This window comes from Bicyclus anynana, chromosome 16 (assembly GCF_947172395.1).
Source record: "Bicyclus anynana chromosome 16, ilBicAnyn1.1, whole genome shotgun sequence".
NCBI classification, from domain to species: domain Eukaryota; kingdom Metazoa; phylum Arthropoda; class Insecta; order Lepidoptera; family Nymphalidae; genus Bicyclus; species Bicyclus anynana.
The window spans coordinates 14,422,591-14,439,967 of record NC_069098.1 but is presented as its reverse complement, the minus strand read 5'-3'; the positions used below and the strand labels follow the sequence as shown (position 1 = coordinate 14,439,967).

Here is a 17,377-nt window from a genome sequence, read left to right as displayed (position 1 = left end):
TCGCTTGATGTCGTCAGTCCACCTGGTGGGGGGTCGACCCTGCGATTTCTAGTGCGGGGTTGCCATTCCAGCACCTTGGGACCCCAACGTCCATCGTCTCTTGAGCTTCGCAACTCGTTGAGCTATGAAAGCAGCGTAACTCGAAAATAAATAGACATACACTTATTGTTCCTGTTGTCTTCGTGGTCGTCGTCTGGGAAAAGATCGACCATGGGGTCGTCGCGTTTGTTGTCAGACTGCCCGCTACGGCTGGTCTCTGACTCTTCAGTTATATCGCTGTCGTATTTGCTGTGAAAAATACAAGAGTCTTTTTACAAGTTTATTATTAAGCATATACCCTTTCTCTCAACTTTTTCAGCTAAGTCTAATAACATTGATATAATCGTTGTTACACATTACTCACAGGACATTTTAGATAACCTTAATCAATATTCCTTTATTCGTAAAACCATCGTCCAACCTATTCTGAGGACAAATGTTTCTGTTGCTGGATATTAGGTGTTTGAAAAACATCACTTCTATTGTTAATTTCAATTTTGGACACTTTTTAGTATTTTTGCTATATTGTAGGACATCAGAATAGTAATCCATTCTGATGTCCTACAAAGGTACAAAGTGGATTGGAGTGGATTCTATGACACTTTTAGACGACTAGGTATTTTCTTTTAAAACAGACTAATCCAGGAGTGGGTACGACCAATCGTCAGATTCGATTGTGATTTTTTCTAATAACCCTTCGACATTATGCCATTCTTACATCTAGCTCTTTAAGTGTGACATGTGGTTTCGTGAGGATAATTACCAAAATCAAAGTGGCCGAAGTCCCTGGTAGTGCTTTTGTTTGTCTGTCTGGACCTTTGCAACTATCCTATCTATATTAGTATTATAAAGATGAGAGTTTGTTGGTTTCTTTGCTTGAACGCGCTAATCTCAGGAACTACTGGTCCGATTTAAAAAAATCTTTTAGTGTTAGATAGACCATTTATCGAGGAAGGCTATAGGCTGTTTGTTATCCCCGTATTCCTACGGGAACGGGAACCACACTGGTGAAACCGCGCGATGTCAGCTAGTATCTAGCATCTATAGATCATTAGTGACTGGATTAGAATGCTTAACTCTCTAAGTGTAATAGGATTTTTTGCGAGGATAGTTACCGTATGGAAGCCATGAAGTCCAAGTGTTTGTTTTCCTCCTCGAGCTGTGAGACCCTCTGCTCGGAGGCCTGCAGGCGTTGTTGTGCAGCCGCTAGCTCGTCCCGAAGCCACGCGTTCTCGTGGCACAGCCGTCGCACTTGGGTGCGGAGCTTCTGTTTCTCTGCCTCCACGGACTGGAGGTGCGACGCCAGGGCCATCATCACCTGAAGAAGAAGTGACTGGATTAGAAACTTCAGAATGTAGTTTGATAAAAACCTGAACCGACTTAAATTTATCATAGCCTAATCTCCAGATCGAATAAAAATTTCGCGTTTTTCGAACGTTAAAAAATTTCAACATGTTTTACGACCGTAACTACGAGTACCTCGTATCGTACGAGTATGTGTGTATAGCAAAAATTTTCTTTGACGGATTTCAAAATATGAGGTGACATTGGATTCATATAACTTAAGAGAGACGCGAATTCTCGTATTTCTTATTGCACTTTTTACGTTGTCAGTTTTCTGGTTATACGTTTAAAGCAAACAAATAAATTATTATTATTATTATTATTATTAAATGTTCTTTGCGACATCATCTAAACTTGTGGGACCTACTTCATAAAACAAATTAAAAATTGTAAGACCTATATAACCATATTTATACAGATTGCAATCCTGAAAACATTTCCACAAAAAAACATGCTTCTGCATAGATTTTGCGGGGTTGCAAGAAATGTTCAACCAGCACTTGTAAAATGATCTAACATGCACCCCACGCGTGGATATGAGATTGCAACCCTTAATCATGCGGACACAAAGCGCGCCGCTACAAGGGGTTGTTGAACTAACAACTGCCCTCGGGGATTTTCCCACTCAATACAAATGTGCGCAACTCGAAACGGAGGCAACTATAGTCTAGTATATTACGAAGTTTTTGACGTGATCAAATATTTTCTAAATCTATATGTGTACATATATAAAAGAAAGTCGTGTTAGTTACACTATTTATAACTCAAGAACGGCTGGACCGATTTTTCTGAAAATTGGTGGCGAAACATACATAATAGGACTACTACATACATAGTCCTATAATTAGGACTATATACATACATACATAGTCCTATAATTAGGACTATAATTCCGTCATGTATTAACTAATCAATTTACAACTTACAGTAATTTTTATTTGATTAGATGAAACAAAAATAGCACACAACACGTACCTACGTCAATTTTTCACGGAATTGAAAATATAACTGCAGATTTATTTATCTTTTTTATCGATAAACAACCACGCGGATCAGTCGGTGATAAGTGATTACTGCAGCACATATATACACTGGGGACACACTGCTTTTGTCGATTGAGAGCCACTCTTTATATAACAATGTAAATTACTAAATGTATTAATTACTAAATGTATGTACGTAAAACATTAGAATGGCTAAACCAATAGATTTATTTCATATATATTGTCTGATGATTACTTAACTTTTAAATATTGATAATAATAATCGAATTTACTTAATGTCTAGTTAATTATGTTATTAATTAATATATATTTAATTATACCAATTAGTTATAATGTTTTAGCTTCTAATTAGATGTTATAAGAATATAATTGATTTTTTAGACATTATAATTAAGATATCCGCCGCTGGATGCTGGCGGCTCGAGATCGTTATGCTTGGAGGTCCATGCAAGAGGCCTATGTCCAGCAGTGGACGTCTATCGGCTGATAAGGTATAATTAAGATCAATTAATAGATAGATTGACTACAACGAATGTAATTAATAATTATCATGTAATTATAATTATAACTAATTTCTATTATTTTGAAAATGTGAACGATTTAAAACAGTTTTTAACCCCTGACGTAAAAAGAGGGGTACTATAAGTTTGACGTGTGTGTCTGTCTGTGACACCATAACTCCCGAACGGCAGCGAATTAAATTTACATTTTTTTTGTATGAAAGGTGACTTATGTGCGAGTGTTCTTAGATATGTTTGATGAAAATCGGTTGAGCCATTTAAAACTTCTGGGGGTTAAAAGTGGGTAAGAATAACCGAATGTCTGCAAATATACTCGAGTGGGCTGGGTGGTTGAGTCTCAAATGAAGGCGCACTGAATGAGTATATGATGATGACTTGATCGATAGTGTTGTTAATAACTAGCTTATGCCGTGCGGTTTTACCCGCGTGGTTCCCATTCCCGTAAGAATACAGGGTTAATCTATAGCCTATAGCCTTCCTTCTAGGGCTATCTAACAGAAAGAATTTTTCAAATCGGACCAGTAGTTCCTGAGAATAGCGCGTTCATTATAATATTAGTATGGATAGAGTTTTTTAAACTTTTCAATTTTATACACCATAGAGATCCCCTTTATAATACATGGTCTAGATACTTCATCCACCATCAAGTATCCTCTTTGAGCTGAGACTACTTAAACCTTTCAAGCGATATAGGTCACGCGTCTAGACGATAACGTTGAAAGGCTTCGGAAAATAGGACGGTCGCTATCACTGCGCTAGGGAGAAGTCGCTGGCACTTACAATATTGTAAGACTAAGATAGGCTGCATTAGAGTCTTAGAATATTATTTAAACGGGTATACGTGATAGCCCAGTGGATATGTCCTCTGCCTCCAATTCAGGAGGGAGTGGGTTCGAATCCGGTCCCCTGAGCATGCATCTCCAACTTTTCAGTTGTGTGCATTTTAAGAAATTAAATATCACATGTCTCAAACTGTGAAGGAAAACATCGTGAGGAAACCTGCATACCAGTGAATTTTTTTAATTTTCTGCGTGTGTGAAGTCTGTCAATCCGCATTGGGCCATCGTGGTGGACTATTGGCCTAACCCCTCTCATTCTGAGAGGAGTCTCGAGCTCAGCAGTGAGCCGAATGTGGGTTGTTACCACGATAAAACGACGAGAATTTTTAATGTCGACATTTCGGTACAGTTTCAAGGATCGCGGTCACGACGGGATTGATGAGTCCCGTCGTGACCGTTACAATATTGTAAGTGCTTGCAAGCGAGTTCTCCCTAGCGCATTGATATTTGCCGTCCTATTATTAAGGGACTTTTTAACTCCGTGACGCAGTGGTATGCGCGGTGGATTTACAAACCGGAGGTCCTGGGGTCGATTGAGATTTTCTTAATTGGTCCAGGTCTGGCTGGTGGGAGGTTTCGGCCGTGGCTAGTTACCACCCTACCGACAAAGACGTACCGCCAAGCGATTTAGCGTTCCGGTACGATGTACGAAACCGAAAGGAGTGTGGATTTCCATCCTCCTCCTAACAAGTTACCCCGCTTCCATCTTAGACTGCATCATCACTAACCATCAGGTGAGATTGTAGTCAACTTGTAAAGAATAAAAAAAAATAAATCTACATCATCAGCTTGTGCTTGTGCAACCCCGTATAGAAAATAAGCGGTTGAATTCGCGAGGTGTCCGTTAGAGTGTCATAGATCGCATAAAACAGTAAAGCTGCCTATCCTATCAACTGAAAAGGCAGACGTAATGAGAATTACCTACTTAATGTAATTGAGTCAATAAAATGCCTGCCTTCTTTATTACTTAAACAGATCGAGCAGATTTTAATGAACGGCCGCTTCCATAGTGATTGCATGCAGAGATTTACAGCGTCAATAAAACGCATTCAACTTTTATTTATAGAGTGCTTTAAAAGTCTGCTTCTGGCACATAAATACACGCAGACTGCACGGCTCGTGCGGCAGATTTTATATATATTTTTACACAGACTACATGAAAGGGATAGGGTAAAACGCTACAATACGCCCCAGTTGACAATACGCCCCACTGCGCCTACACACACACAAATACAGATATCAGACAAGCAGTGACACGAACGGTGGCGCGCCAGTCGCCCGAAAACATGGCTGCTGGTTAGGCGTGCTAATTACGATATATTACGAAAAAAAATTGAATATTTTGTAAAGTGCTTTGGAACATATTGCGGTGAGTACTATACAAATTCATTTAAATTGTACACTATTTATTTTATTCAGATTTTGCTTTCAAATATGTATTTCAGTGTAAATTACCTTTCGTTTGACGTATTACTTTGAGTGAATAACCTTCACGGCGTCTATCACGTGACTGGGGCGTTTTGTAAATATAAATTTACAAAGTGGCTCGATTAAGATAGTACAATACGCCCAAATCACCAAAATTATTTATAATTTATAATATTATTTTTTTTTTTTTTTCATTTTTACAGATGCCGCGTAATTATCAAAGAAAAACTCTCCGCGCTTCTTGGTCCGATACGGATTTAAATGAGGCTATGCAAAAAGTACGCAGCAAGGAGATGGGAGTCAATGAAGCCTCTAGAGTGTACAAAATCCCATCAAGAACACTTAGAAGACATCTGCTATCAGGAAAGCTGAAAGTTCCACTCGGAAGGCCGCCTGTTTTTTCAGAAGATCACGAGAAAAAACTGGTAGCTCATATCAAAAAACTTGAAAAAGTTGGCTTTGCGCCTAACCGCAAGGACGTTAAAGAAATGGCTTACCAGTTAGCTTAGAAACTTAATATTAAAAACCCATTCTCAATCGAATCCCAGCAAGCAGGTAACATTTGGTTTAATTGGTTCTTGAAACGTAATCCTGAGTTGAGTCAGCGAAAGTCTGAAGGTCTGTCCCTTGCTAGAGCTTACGGTGTTAATCGTGAAGATGTCCATGACTTTTTTACCCTTCTGGCTCAGATATATGATGAAAATGACTTAGGTCAACATCCGGACCAAATATTTAATATGGATGAGACGGGCATTCAAATAAATAATAAACCAGGAAAAGTAATTGCCAGCAAAGGAGCTAAAGATGTGTATACTTTGACTAGTTGCGAAAAGGGAGAGAATGTGACAGTCATAGCATGCTGCAATGCTCAGGGTAACTTTTTGCCGCCAGTTTTGATTTATAAAGGTACCTACAATAAGCCTCAGTTTTCTGAAGGACTACCACCCGGGTCACAAGTATTTATGAACAAAAAGTCTTCGTATATTAACTCGGAGCTCTTTATGAAATGGTTTGAGGAGATATTTTTGCAACAAAAAAGTCCTGGAAAAGCCGTATTGATATTGGATGGTCACAGTTCACACAGCAACAATATTCGTTTGTTGGAAGTAGCTAAAGATAATGACGTTACATTACTATGCTTACCAAGTCATACCACCCATGCCCTGCAACCTCTGGACAGAGCCTTTTTCAGGCCCCTTAAGGTGTATTTTGCCCAGGAATCTAAATCGTGGATGATTATGAATAAAGACAAGAGACTTACACGGTATGATGTAGCCAAACTAATAGGCAAAGCTTGGGGAAAGGCGGCTAGTGTATCCAATGGTATTGCTGCTTTAAAGTCCTGTGGAATCTACCCATATGATCCGAACGCTATACCAGAACACTATTTTTCACTCTCAGATACTTTACGAGAGCAAAATCTCGTAGATGATGAGCAAGGAAATGATCATGCTAATGAATTCGGCGAGGGTTGTTCGGGGATTCAAAACATCAATAACCTTCGTGCTGAATGTAGACCATCAGTTTCAGAAGTGGAAATAAATGGAAATGAATTTGGGTGTAACGAACAAGATATGTGCACAACAAATTTTGAAGGTACTGCTACTGCATTTGAAAAAACACCTCAAAAATGTCCTGATTTACCATCAGGATCTGCAGAACAAACTCCAACGAAATTGTTGACTAAAATTCACCCCATACCTAAGTTACCAGCAATGATGTTAAAGAAAAAACAAAAGGCTGTAGTGTTGACATCTCAAGAAAATATCCAGAATAGAAAAGCAACAGAAAAAAGTAAGAAGGATGCAGAGATGAAAAAACTAAAGAAAACTAAAAAAAAGATAAAAAATAAGAAAATAAAACCAAAAAAAAAGAAAATTAGTATTCACTCATCATCGTCAGATAGCGATAATAATGAACAAAATTATAAGAGTTCTTCTATTGAAGATATTTCTGATGATGAACAGAATAGGTGCGTTGAGTGCACAGAAAATTATTATTGTACGACTTCCAAAGAGGATTGGATAAGATGTTTATCATGTACATCTTGGATGCATGAATTTTGCACAATGTACAATCCTTTATGCAATGTTTGTGGTAGAAAAGCTAAGCAAGAGGCTGTGAATAAATCTAAGAACCCAAATAAATAAGTAGATACTATGCTACTTACATATAATATATAACATTTATTATGGTAGTTAAGAATTTGATCTCAATGTAACTTCGAAGACTATAATTGTTCATTTTCAGTTATTTAGATTAGGTATAGTTTAAGTAATTGTTTATTTTTTGGATATAATTACAGTGGGGCATTTTGTACTAGACGTGAGGCATATTGTCAACTCATAGCGTTACAAAACGCCCCATCTAAGGTTTTTAAAAAATTGTATTTTTAGCCACTGTATAAGGATTTTTTACCAAACTAAAGTGCCATTATGTAGTTTAAAAACTGTTTGTTACATGTCTTATAAAATACACGATTAGAATTTATTTCCAGGTTATTTTATTGCGCATTGCTTAAAAGTGGGGCGTATTGTAGCATTTTACCCTAGACTTGGCTCTGGGCCCTTTGCTTTACTAGTCGAAATGTTATTACTAACAAGGATATTTTATACTTACTAAAGATACGTGATAGTTGTGATAGCTCAGTGTATGTGACCTCTGCCTCTGATTGCGGAAGGTGTGGGTTCGAATCCGGTCCCGGGCATGCACCTCCAACTTTTCAGTTGTGTGCATTTTAAGAAATTAAATATCACGTGTCTCAAACGGTGGTGTCAGGAAACCTGCATACCACAGAATTTTCTTGATTCTCTGCGTGTGTGAAGTCTGCCAATCCGCATTGGGCCAGCGTGGTGGACTAAGCCTAACCCCTCTCATTCTGAGACTCGAGGTCTGCAGTGAGCCGAATATGGTTTGATAACGACGACGATAGATATGTTACGTACCTACAAAATCATCGCAAACTCCGAATTTAGCTACTCCATTGAGCACACATATGCACAATTTTATGTTTACTTACATTATATATTTATTTACCTATATATAGTTTTTACAGTTAAGGAACACACAACTCGACATTGTAAACAATATTTAGGTAGGTTGTGTTGTTTACTAAGCGACTGAATGAAATTAAGACAATTAGCCACATTTGTTCGCCTTAAATTTTTCATGAAACTCTTAAACAAACATTATATAAGACCTTTTAGTTTTTATTGCCTTCTAGTTTACATCTATCCTTTCCTCTAGTCTGCGACTTTTTTGTCAACCTTTTTTGCTTTCAGACATGTTCGGCTGTAAATTTTTCGAGCGCTACTTGTGGAAGTTTTTGCTTAATAAAGTTATACGGTAACTGTCGCGCCGTGCTACAGCAAAGTTATTTAAAACTTGCTAGAAAATGCTGACGAATATAAATTGTTCGCTCGCCAGGTGAATATATAAGAACATAATACTACCTACAACGAAACACTAATTGAAATATCTATACTAATGTTATAAAGCTGAAGAGTCTGTTTGTTTGTTTGCTTGCTTAATTTACACCCCTTTCGGTTTCTACAGACATCGTACCGGAACGCTAAAACTCTTGGCGGTACTTATATAATGATTTATTTATTTTGCTATAATCCGCGAAAAGTCGACGAACCCATGCGACGACGTTGACATCTCCTGAGGATGCTCCGGTTTCGGGGTAAAACGTACGTAGAGAGTAATTTGTCGGACCTGGGTGACGTGGTCGCATTGGTTCGTCAACTTTTCGCGGATGATAGCAAAATAAATAAATTATTACATAATCACGATGAACTTCCGCAAAGTAACGCCTGCTTCTATCCAATGCTGGCGGTACGTCGTTGTCGGTAGGGTGGTAACTAGCCACGGCCTCCCACCAGCCAGACCTGGACCAATTAAGAAAACCTCAATCGGCCCAGGCGGGGATCAAAACTGCGGCACGGAGGTCCTACAAGTATGCGAAGCTTTACCTGCGCCTCGCCGAGGCCCAGCTCGATGGCGTCGATGCTCTTGCGCACGAGCGCCACCTTCTCGCTCTCGTGCTCCGTGTTGGCCGCCAGCCCCGCCAGCAGCTGCGCGTGCTCGGCCCGCAGCGCCTCCAGCCCGGCGGCGACCGTGCGCGCGCCGGCCACCATCTCCTCTTGCGTCATCGCCGTCATCCTGCCCAGCGATTCGATCTTCTTTCTGGAAAAGAGAATATACCATCAATAAGAAGGCTCAGAGTCACACAGCGGGCGATGGAACGAGCTATGTTAGGAGTATCTCTGCGTGATCGAATCAGAAATGAGGAGATCCGCAGAAGAACCAAAGTCACCGACATAGCTCAACGAGTTGCAAAGCTGAAGTGGCAATGGGCGGGGCACATAAGTACGAAGAGCCGGTGGATGTTGGGGTCCCAAAGTGCTGGAATGACGACCCCACACTAGTAAGCGCAGTGTTGGCCGACCCCCCACCAGGTGGACTGACGACGATGCAGGTGGCTCAGTATCGTGATGTTTGGAAGTCCCTACAAAAGGCCTATGTCCTGCAGTGGACGTCTTTCGGCTGATATGATGATGATGATGATGATGATGATACCATCAATATACGACTCTGAAATCATCATTAACAACCCATAGTTCACTCACTGCTGAGCAGTGATCATAAGGTTGTCGATCAGGATATGCGCTAGTAAGAAAATAAGGCAAACTGGAAAAATCTTTATTTGATAAGCATTAAGATGACAACTCTTAGGGTATGCAGTAATTTTATGCACGTATGAAGCGCACGTCACTGCTGTTGAGCACGAGTCTCCTCGCAGAATGAGAAGATTTAGGCCTTAGTCCACCACGCTGGCCAAATACGGATTGGCACATCACACACGTAGATAATTAGAAAATTCTCTGGTACATGCAGATTTCTTCACGATGTTTTTCTTTCACCGTATGTGACACGTGACATTTAATTTTTTTAAATGAATGAAAAAGTTGGAGGTGCATGCACCGGACCGGAAACAAACCTACGCCCTCCGAATTGAAGGCAGAGGTCATATCCACTCATATCACGTAAACATTAATTTTTATTATTGAAAAGGAGTACAATGGTAACTTAAGCTATACAAATCATGCCCACGTAGAATGGTGGCAAGAATACTGGCTGCATTTCCGCTTCATTTTTTAAGGATGAAAAAGGTGAATCTGCCTTGAAAACATCCATAAAAAACTCACGTTAGACTAAAAGCGTGTCTTGTAAAATACACTTACGATTAACTTATTATGCTACCTTTATTCCTAAAAAAAATGTCAAAATTCTTAACGCGATTGAAATTGATTTGGAAATCGTCATTTCAAAATTTAAGAGGAGAAAGACCAGTTTTAGAGAAACATCCATAGACTATAGACTGAAGATACGAGTCCCACAATATCCGAACTAGTATTTTTAACCTTTTTGTAGAAGAGAACAGCATTCCTCGCTGCACAAGGCGACGTCTATAAATACGCGCGTAAAAACAAAGGAAACCAAGTGTTTGCGCGACCGTGAAGGTGCCTTGCAATAGGAAACGATACTGATCAGGTTTATGTCTCGTATCATTGGATAAGGATAAATGTATGTAATTACACCACATGTACGCACTTAGTTGTTTGTCCTTATCAACCGAAACTATACAAAGTCAGGTTTAAATAAATACCAAATAAGGTCTGCTAACCCTTGGAGCTGTGATAAGTAACTTCCGAATATTAAGAGCCTTTATAATGTCATGGTTAAGAGACCGGAATAGGTTTAAAATAAGTTAACACGATAAACCATAAAATTAGACAAGAAACAATGTTAAAAATACAAGTAAAGAAAAAATTTGGAAATGGTAATTTGTAACTTTACAAAAAACATACAAATTTGTTATTTGTAGCTGGCAAACAATCGATTGAACAGATTTCTGACGGCAAAGTTTATGTTGTCCCAGAATCCAAGTATTTTTTCAATAAATTTATAATTTTCCTAATTACCAACAAGTACCAATATGATTAGATGAGTTTGTCTTTCTTCCAATAAATTCCCAGTAAAAATTCTCAGCGCACCGCAGATTGGGGAGTTGGTGCTATTAAATCCTGTTAACCACGTTAAGCTGTCGACGCCGGTCATTATCATTAATATCTGTTAGTGATTATTGAATAGAAATAAACTTTATGATCCTTAGCCGGTAAATGGACCTTTTCCCTCTAAAGGTTTTAATAAAATCCGCTATAGGCTTCCCTCCCCTATGACGCTGAGATCTGGCAGTGCCGTTAAAATACGTTGATAACGATGATTTATTGGAAACCCGTTCGACTTTAACAATAAGCACCTACCTACACCGCAGGGACCAGTATAAAATGGAGTTTCCATGCTCCACAATGCTATAGAGTAAAATTGGAGTATCGACCTGACAATGGATAGGAAGTGAGTTGCGAAACGAAAGCGGGCGCAACGATGTCCCACGATATCGACGGATGTGGCAGTTTGACGGACCATGATCGCTGTCATTATTTCTGTAAACCATACAGACACACAGAAAGGAAGATCAGATACTCAACAGAAACCACAGTAGCGTCATTTATAAGTCCGTACCTCAACATCATAAAACTAAATACAGTAGGACTTTGTTGTCAGTAGTCATTCAATCAAGGTCTTTTTCTTCAGGAACGCGTGAAAGAAGGTATGGTAGAATTAAAGGCACAAAAACAGGTATTATTCTGTGTAAAGTGTCAATTTTAATAACTATTCCCTATTAATTACAGTTTCAGATTTAGTCTTCCAACCCAAGGTTTAGATTTATAGCTATTTAGCGTTCCGGTAGGTACGATGTGTGGATTTTCATCCCACTTCTAAGTTATTCCGCTTCCACCCAAGATTGCACTATCACTTCCCATCAGGTGACATTGTAGTCAAGGGTTAACTTGTAAAGAATAAAAAAAAATAAAAAAGGTAGGGTGTACAATATTTTAACAAAAACCTTAATCAGCAGTCAACCTATATTCCTAATAGGATTGAACTACTCAAATATACATAAATCCTATTTGTAAAGATCATATTACCAGAGGATTAACAAGTCAACAGAAGATTGGGGACAAACATCAGATTAAAGTCAATTTTGATTTATCAATGCTAAGTCAGCAGTATGGCCTGACCAGAAATATGTATAAAAAATCCTGGATTGATTTCTGAGATGAAAAGCCCAGTGTTTAATTGCCCAGGATATGGTCCCAAACCACATAGGTTAAACCACCGTTCAAAGAGTTGAATATTTAGAGCACTACCTTTTAATGCAACCCGTAAATGCGTATATTAATCCAATTAATTGCATGTATCATATCATCCTCATATTCAGCTCACTGTTGAGTCTCCTCTCAGAATGGTTAATAGTCTGCCACTGCCAATAGCAGATTAGCAGACTTCACACACGTAGAGAATTAAAACAATCTCATGTATGCAGGTTTCCTCAAGTTTTTTCTTTACCGAGACAACTGATATTTAATTTCTTAAAATGCAAACTGAAAGGTTGGAGGCGCATACCCCGATCCAGATTCGAAGAACCTACGCCCTTCGATCCGAAGGCAGACCACAGAGGTCATATCCTATCTATTAGAGCTATATTCCATATAATTGCTCAGGAGCTATTCGATGTCATACCACCTTCGCCTTTTTACCATCGCACCGCAAGACATCGGGTGGGTTTTCATCCCTATGTTGTAGATCTCCCTAGGACCCGTACAAAACGCTTTGCGTCTTCTTTTCTCATACGCACGGCTAAGGTTTGGAATACCCTTCCCATGTCTGTGTTTCCTGAATATTATAACTTGGGTACCAACAAAACAAGAGTGAATAGGCACCTTCTAGGCAAGCGTGTCCCATCTTAAGACTGTATCTACACTTACCATCAGGTTAGATCATGGTCAAACGCGAGCCTATTTGCATTAAAAAATATATATATATATATATATACACATATAATTAAATGGAATATATCACTAATTCTACAGTATTATTGCATGCGCTAGATGCAAATTGAAGACAAAAGCGCACGTCCAAAATCCGGAAATGGACGCGCCGCTATCACATCGTGAGAGTATGCGACAGGAAACCGCATGTTATGCAAATCGTTTAACAATTTCGATATGGGTCAACAGCTTCAACCTTCTTATAGCTTCATATATGCAGACTCGATCTACATTCCATACAGTGTTACAAAACTATAACGGAGCTCTCACGACCGCAGAATGTGACATAATTGAGTTACATAGTGGTTCTACGTAGTAACTTGCGAATTGATGCCAGCCATTACAGCAGACTTACGCTACTGTTTACACATGGTCATTTCAAGCACGAAAGCATGCTATTAATGAGCAGTTGCTACTTATTAGCATGTGTATCGCAACATTGCTAACAATGAGCATGTTTATTTCGAGCTAGCTCAAGAATCAACAGTCGTGCGATTTATGAGCATGCTACTTGCTGCGCGGGTGGAAGGCGGCGTGCTTTTAGCGCGTCTGAACTCTGAACAGGTTGGCTTATTGAGTATGCTAGTCGATCAGCATTGCTATTCTGCATTCTCTTCACCTTTAGCCGCATGGAGCATACTTTATAGCATGTTTTTAGCATGTGTAACAGTACCTTTATTCACTATCTTTGACGTATGCTAGTTGACATATACGAAATTAAGATTCTATGCAACAAATGACATCCAGTGCTTACTAGTGTATATCACGCAGTAGGTGAATGAGACATATTTTGTCAATTGATTTGATGATTATTTTAATAAGTTGGTAACAAAGACCAAAGTAGTGAATAGGCCTAAATAGCAGATTTACTATTACTAAAAGTGACCAAGGGCCACCGGCTACTCTTAGTCAATTTTATTAAAAAATTAAATTAATTCCTGTGCTATTGAGTAAAATATTTTTTCAAGGAAAATCTTTAAATCCAAAACAATGGTGTGTTGTCTAGGTATTGGTGGTGAAAAGGTGGTTAGGTATTTTTTAATACGCAGTATGATTTATACTTTCATAGTTCAATTAATTTAGTGTAACTATTATACAATACTATATACAACTTCCTCTGTTTTATGATAAAATGTTATGATCATATTCGTATTTACTTACTCGTCACACCTTTTTCCGGTGTTTAATTTAATTAGTTAAGCAATCATAATTAATTAACTACTATCAAAAATAGTTTCACTGATATTAAAATTATGTAACGCTAACTAATACTAACTAATTTCGTGATACTAACGGACGCAAACGACTTCGTCCGCCCTTAGATCTTAATCTGACCCCGTCGCAGAATCCGTTTTTAGGTCGTGTACTAATTTTAAACTAAACAAAACATTGCTTTTATAAATCAATAACATATCTATACTTATAATAAATCTGTAGAGAGGTCAATTCTGTACATGAAATATATTTCCAAAATAACTATCAGGGGGTGATTAGTGATCGATACTGATGCCAAAAATGCAATCAGTAAAATTTTTGTCTGTCTGTCTGTCTGTATGTTCTTTATAGAAACAAAAACTACTGGACAGATTTTAACGAAACTTGGTACAATTATTCTACATACTCCTGGGCAGGTTATGGTATACTTTTCATTACGCTACGATCAATAGCATCAGAGCAGTGAAGAGAAATGTTGAAAAACGGGAGAAGTTACTCAATTTTTTAAGCTTCCGTCGCGTGTACAGCTTTAATGGTTAAAGGTACATAGAAGTCATGTATGACGGAAATGTTCTCCTTAAAATTATCTATAAAAACACAACAGCATATATATGTCTATCTTTTATGGTTGACTCACAATAACACGTGTAACTCCCGATAGCTTAGCAGTTCGGAGCTTTCTAATTATATTTGTCTACTGTTATGTTTATAACACTCATCACTTATCCCTAATAAGAAAGTTAACATTAATACCTATTCAATAAAAAAAGAATCATAAAAATTGGTAAAGAAACACCAAAGTTATACATGAAATACGCTAAGCCATCGCGCGTGAATACTAATTCATGCTTTAAGGATTATTTTTGTGTAACGGTTGCCGCGCTCGACGCGACTCGCGGTGGGAGGAATAAATAAAGAAGTGCAGCCTTAATGAGTAGGGTAGGGGTAGGGTAGGGTAGGGGTAAGGTAGGGGTAGTGTAGGGTAGGTGTAGGGCAGGGGTAGAGTAGGGTAGGGGTAGGGTAGGGGTAGGGTAGTGGTAGGGTAGGGATAGGGTAGGACTTTCACGCGGACGAAGTCGTGGGCGTCCGCTAGTAGTAAATATAATTGAATACGGTCAGCTTTGTATGTCGATATGGATAATAATAACACGAACGTTTAAAGAACACGCTTGATACCCATACCATGGGGGTGCATTTCAAACCGCCTGTCGACCATCTTGGTCCGCCATATTGGACATAAGTCACGTAACTATTTTCTTCGTATTCATGACAGCAAACCCTTTCATTTGATATCCATATCATGGGGTGGAAATCAAACAGCCAGTCCGCCATCTTGGGCAGGCCGCCATATTGGATTTGTAATGACGTTTCTTAGCTAGTCATGTATTGCTATCAGAACTTAGAGCGTGTGCAAAATTTCATCCTAATCGAAGACCGGGAAGCGGGTCCAATTAAGATTCCAAAATTTTCTTACATACATAGTTACAAGTGAAGCTAATATAAGCGTGTTAAAAAGAAATGAGGGATGAATAACGCGATAAATTAAATATAACAGCGAAGAGGTACAAGTATACCCTAGCCCAGAGTTCCCCAAACTTTTTTGTGTCGTAGACCCCTTGCCATGTTTTTCCGTGTTAGGTAGACCCCATACTTATCTGATATTGATTTCTTGTAAATTTCTAACTGTAGTAAAGTTTAGTGTAAAAACTTCAAGTAAAGGTTTTCTTTTCTCAGGTTTTTACAACTTCAAAATGTATTGAGACCACAAAGCGAATACCAACATCCTACAACTTACACAATTTTATAAACATATATAATGAATTTTTTACTTCATAGGTACTTTTATAAATAATGTATATGTTTTAATATTATAAGATAGTATGATGTAAGTAAATAGGTACTATCAGTGTATATGTTGAGATCCACTATCATGGACCCCCATTTTCATTTCATGAACCCCCAAATTCTTTTTCGCTGACGTAGACCCCTTGCAGGTTGTCATAAACCCCCAGGGGTCGGTATAGATCACTTTGGGAATCACTGCCCTAGTCCCTCTGGAACCCCCCGGCGGTATCCCGGGAAACTTTATTACTTTCGCATTGCACCACATCAAACGAAGCCTCCACAACGTCTACATATTTTATTTCTAGAATTTTCTGTGGAAATATCTTTATTTTTCAGATTTAAAATTCCGTTCGCGATTTCTCTCTTCTTATCATCTATCGGAAACAGTGTTTGAGGCAAAGAACCTCGATTCCAAGCATTTTAATTCTTTGTCCATCCAATCTATTTTTCAACAATTTAAATTTATACTAATATTATAAAACTGAAGAATTTGTTTGTTTGTTTACTTGAACACGCTAATCTCAAGAACTATTGGTTCGATTTGAAAAATTCTTGTTAGATTATCGAGGAAGGCTATAGGTTATATATTATCCCCGTATTCCTACGGAAACAGGAACCTCGCGGGTACAACCGCGCGGCGTCAGCTAGTAAATTATATATCAACACCTATACAAAACTCCTGATGTCATTAATTTGGCTGGCGAATGGTGTCAAAAATATTTTGATCATGATGGAAAAAATTATATCTTCGCATTGGCGTAGCATGGCATATGCGCTCTTCATCGCTTCAATTATGTACTAAGAATTTTTTCCACAAAAGCAGCTTTCTATCAAAATTTACTCGTCGTTATCAACTCATATTCGGCTCACTGCTGAGCTCGAGTCTCCTCTCGGAATATGAAGGGTCTTGCCAATAGTCCACCACGCTGGCCCAATGCGGATTGGCAGATTTCACACACGCAGAGAAATAAGAAAATTATCTGGTAAGCAGGTTTTCTCACGATGTTTTCCCTCACCGTTTAAGACACGTGATATTTATATCTTAAAATGCACACAACTGAATAGTTGGCGATGCATGAACCGGACCAGATTCGAACCCACACCCTCCGGAATCGGAGGCAGAGTGTCATATCCACTGGGCTATCACGGACTAAAAAAAAAATTTACTCATCCTCCTATAATTT

The 17,377-nt window shown here is 38.6% G+C and overlaps 1 protein-coding gene across 7 annotated transcripts in view; it reads right to left on the bottom strand.

The window, feature by feature from the left end:
• The window catches only part of LOC112052587 (kinesin light chain), a 76,845-nt gene that overhangs the window by 27,365 nt on the left and 32,103 nt on the right, over positions 1 to 17,377 (bottom strand). For all 7 annotated transcript variants that reach the window (XR_008251575.1, XM_052886243.1, XM_052886244.1 and 4 more), the window contains 3 exons: positions 9,150 to 9,363; positions 1,155 to 1,357; positions 161 to 288 (listed from right to left, as the gene is read on the bottom strand). Coding sequence is in view for 6 of the 7 variants with exons in the window: in XM_052886244.1 (XP_052742204.1) it covers positions 161 to 288; positions 1,155 to 1,357; positions 9,150 to 9,363 (545 nt within the window). In the remaining variant the exon portion in view is untranslated. The remainder of the gene's footprint in view (positions 1 to 160; positions 289 to 1,154; positions 1,358 to 9,149; positions 9,364 to 17,377) is intronic.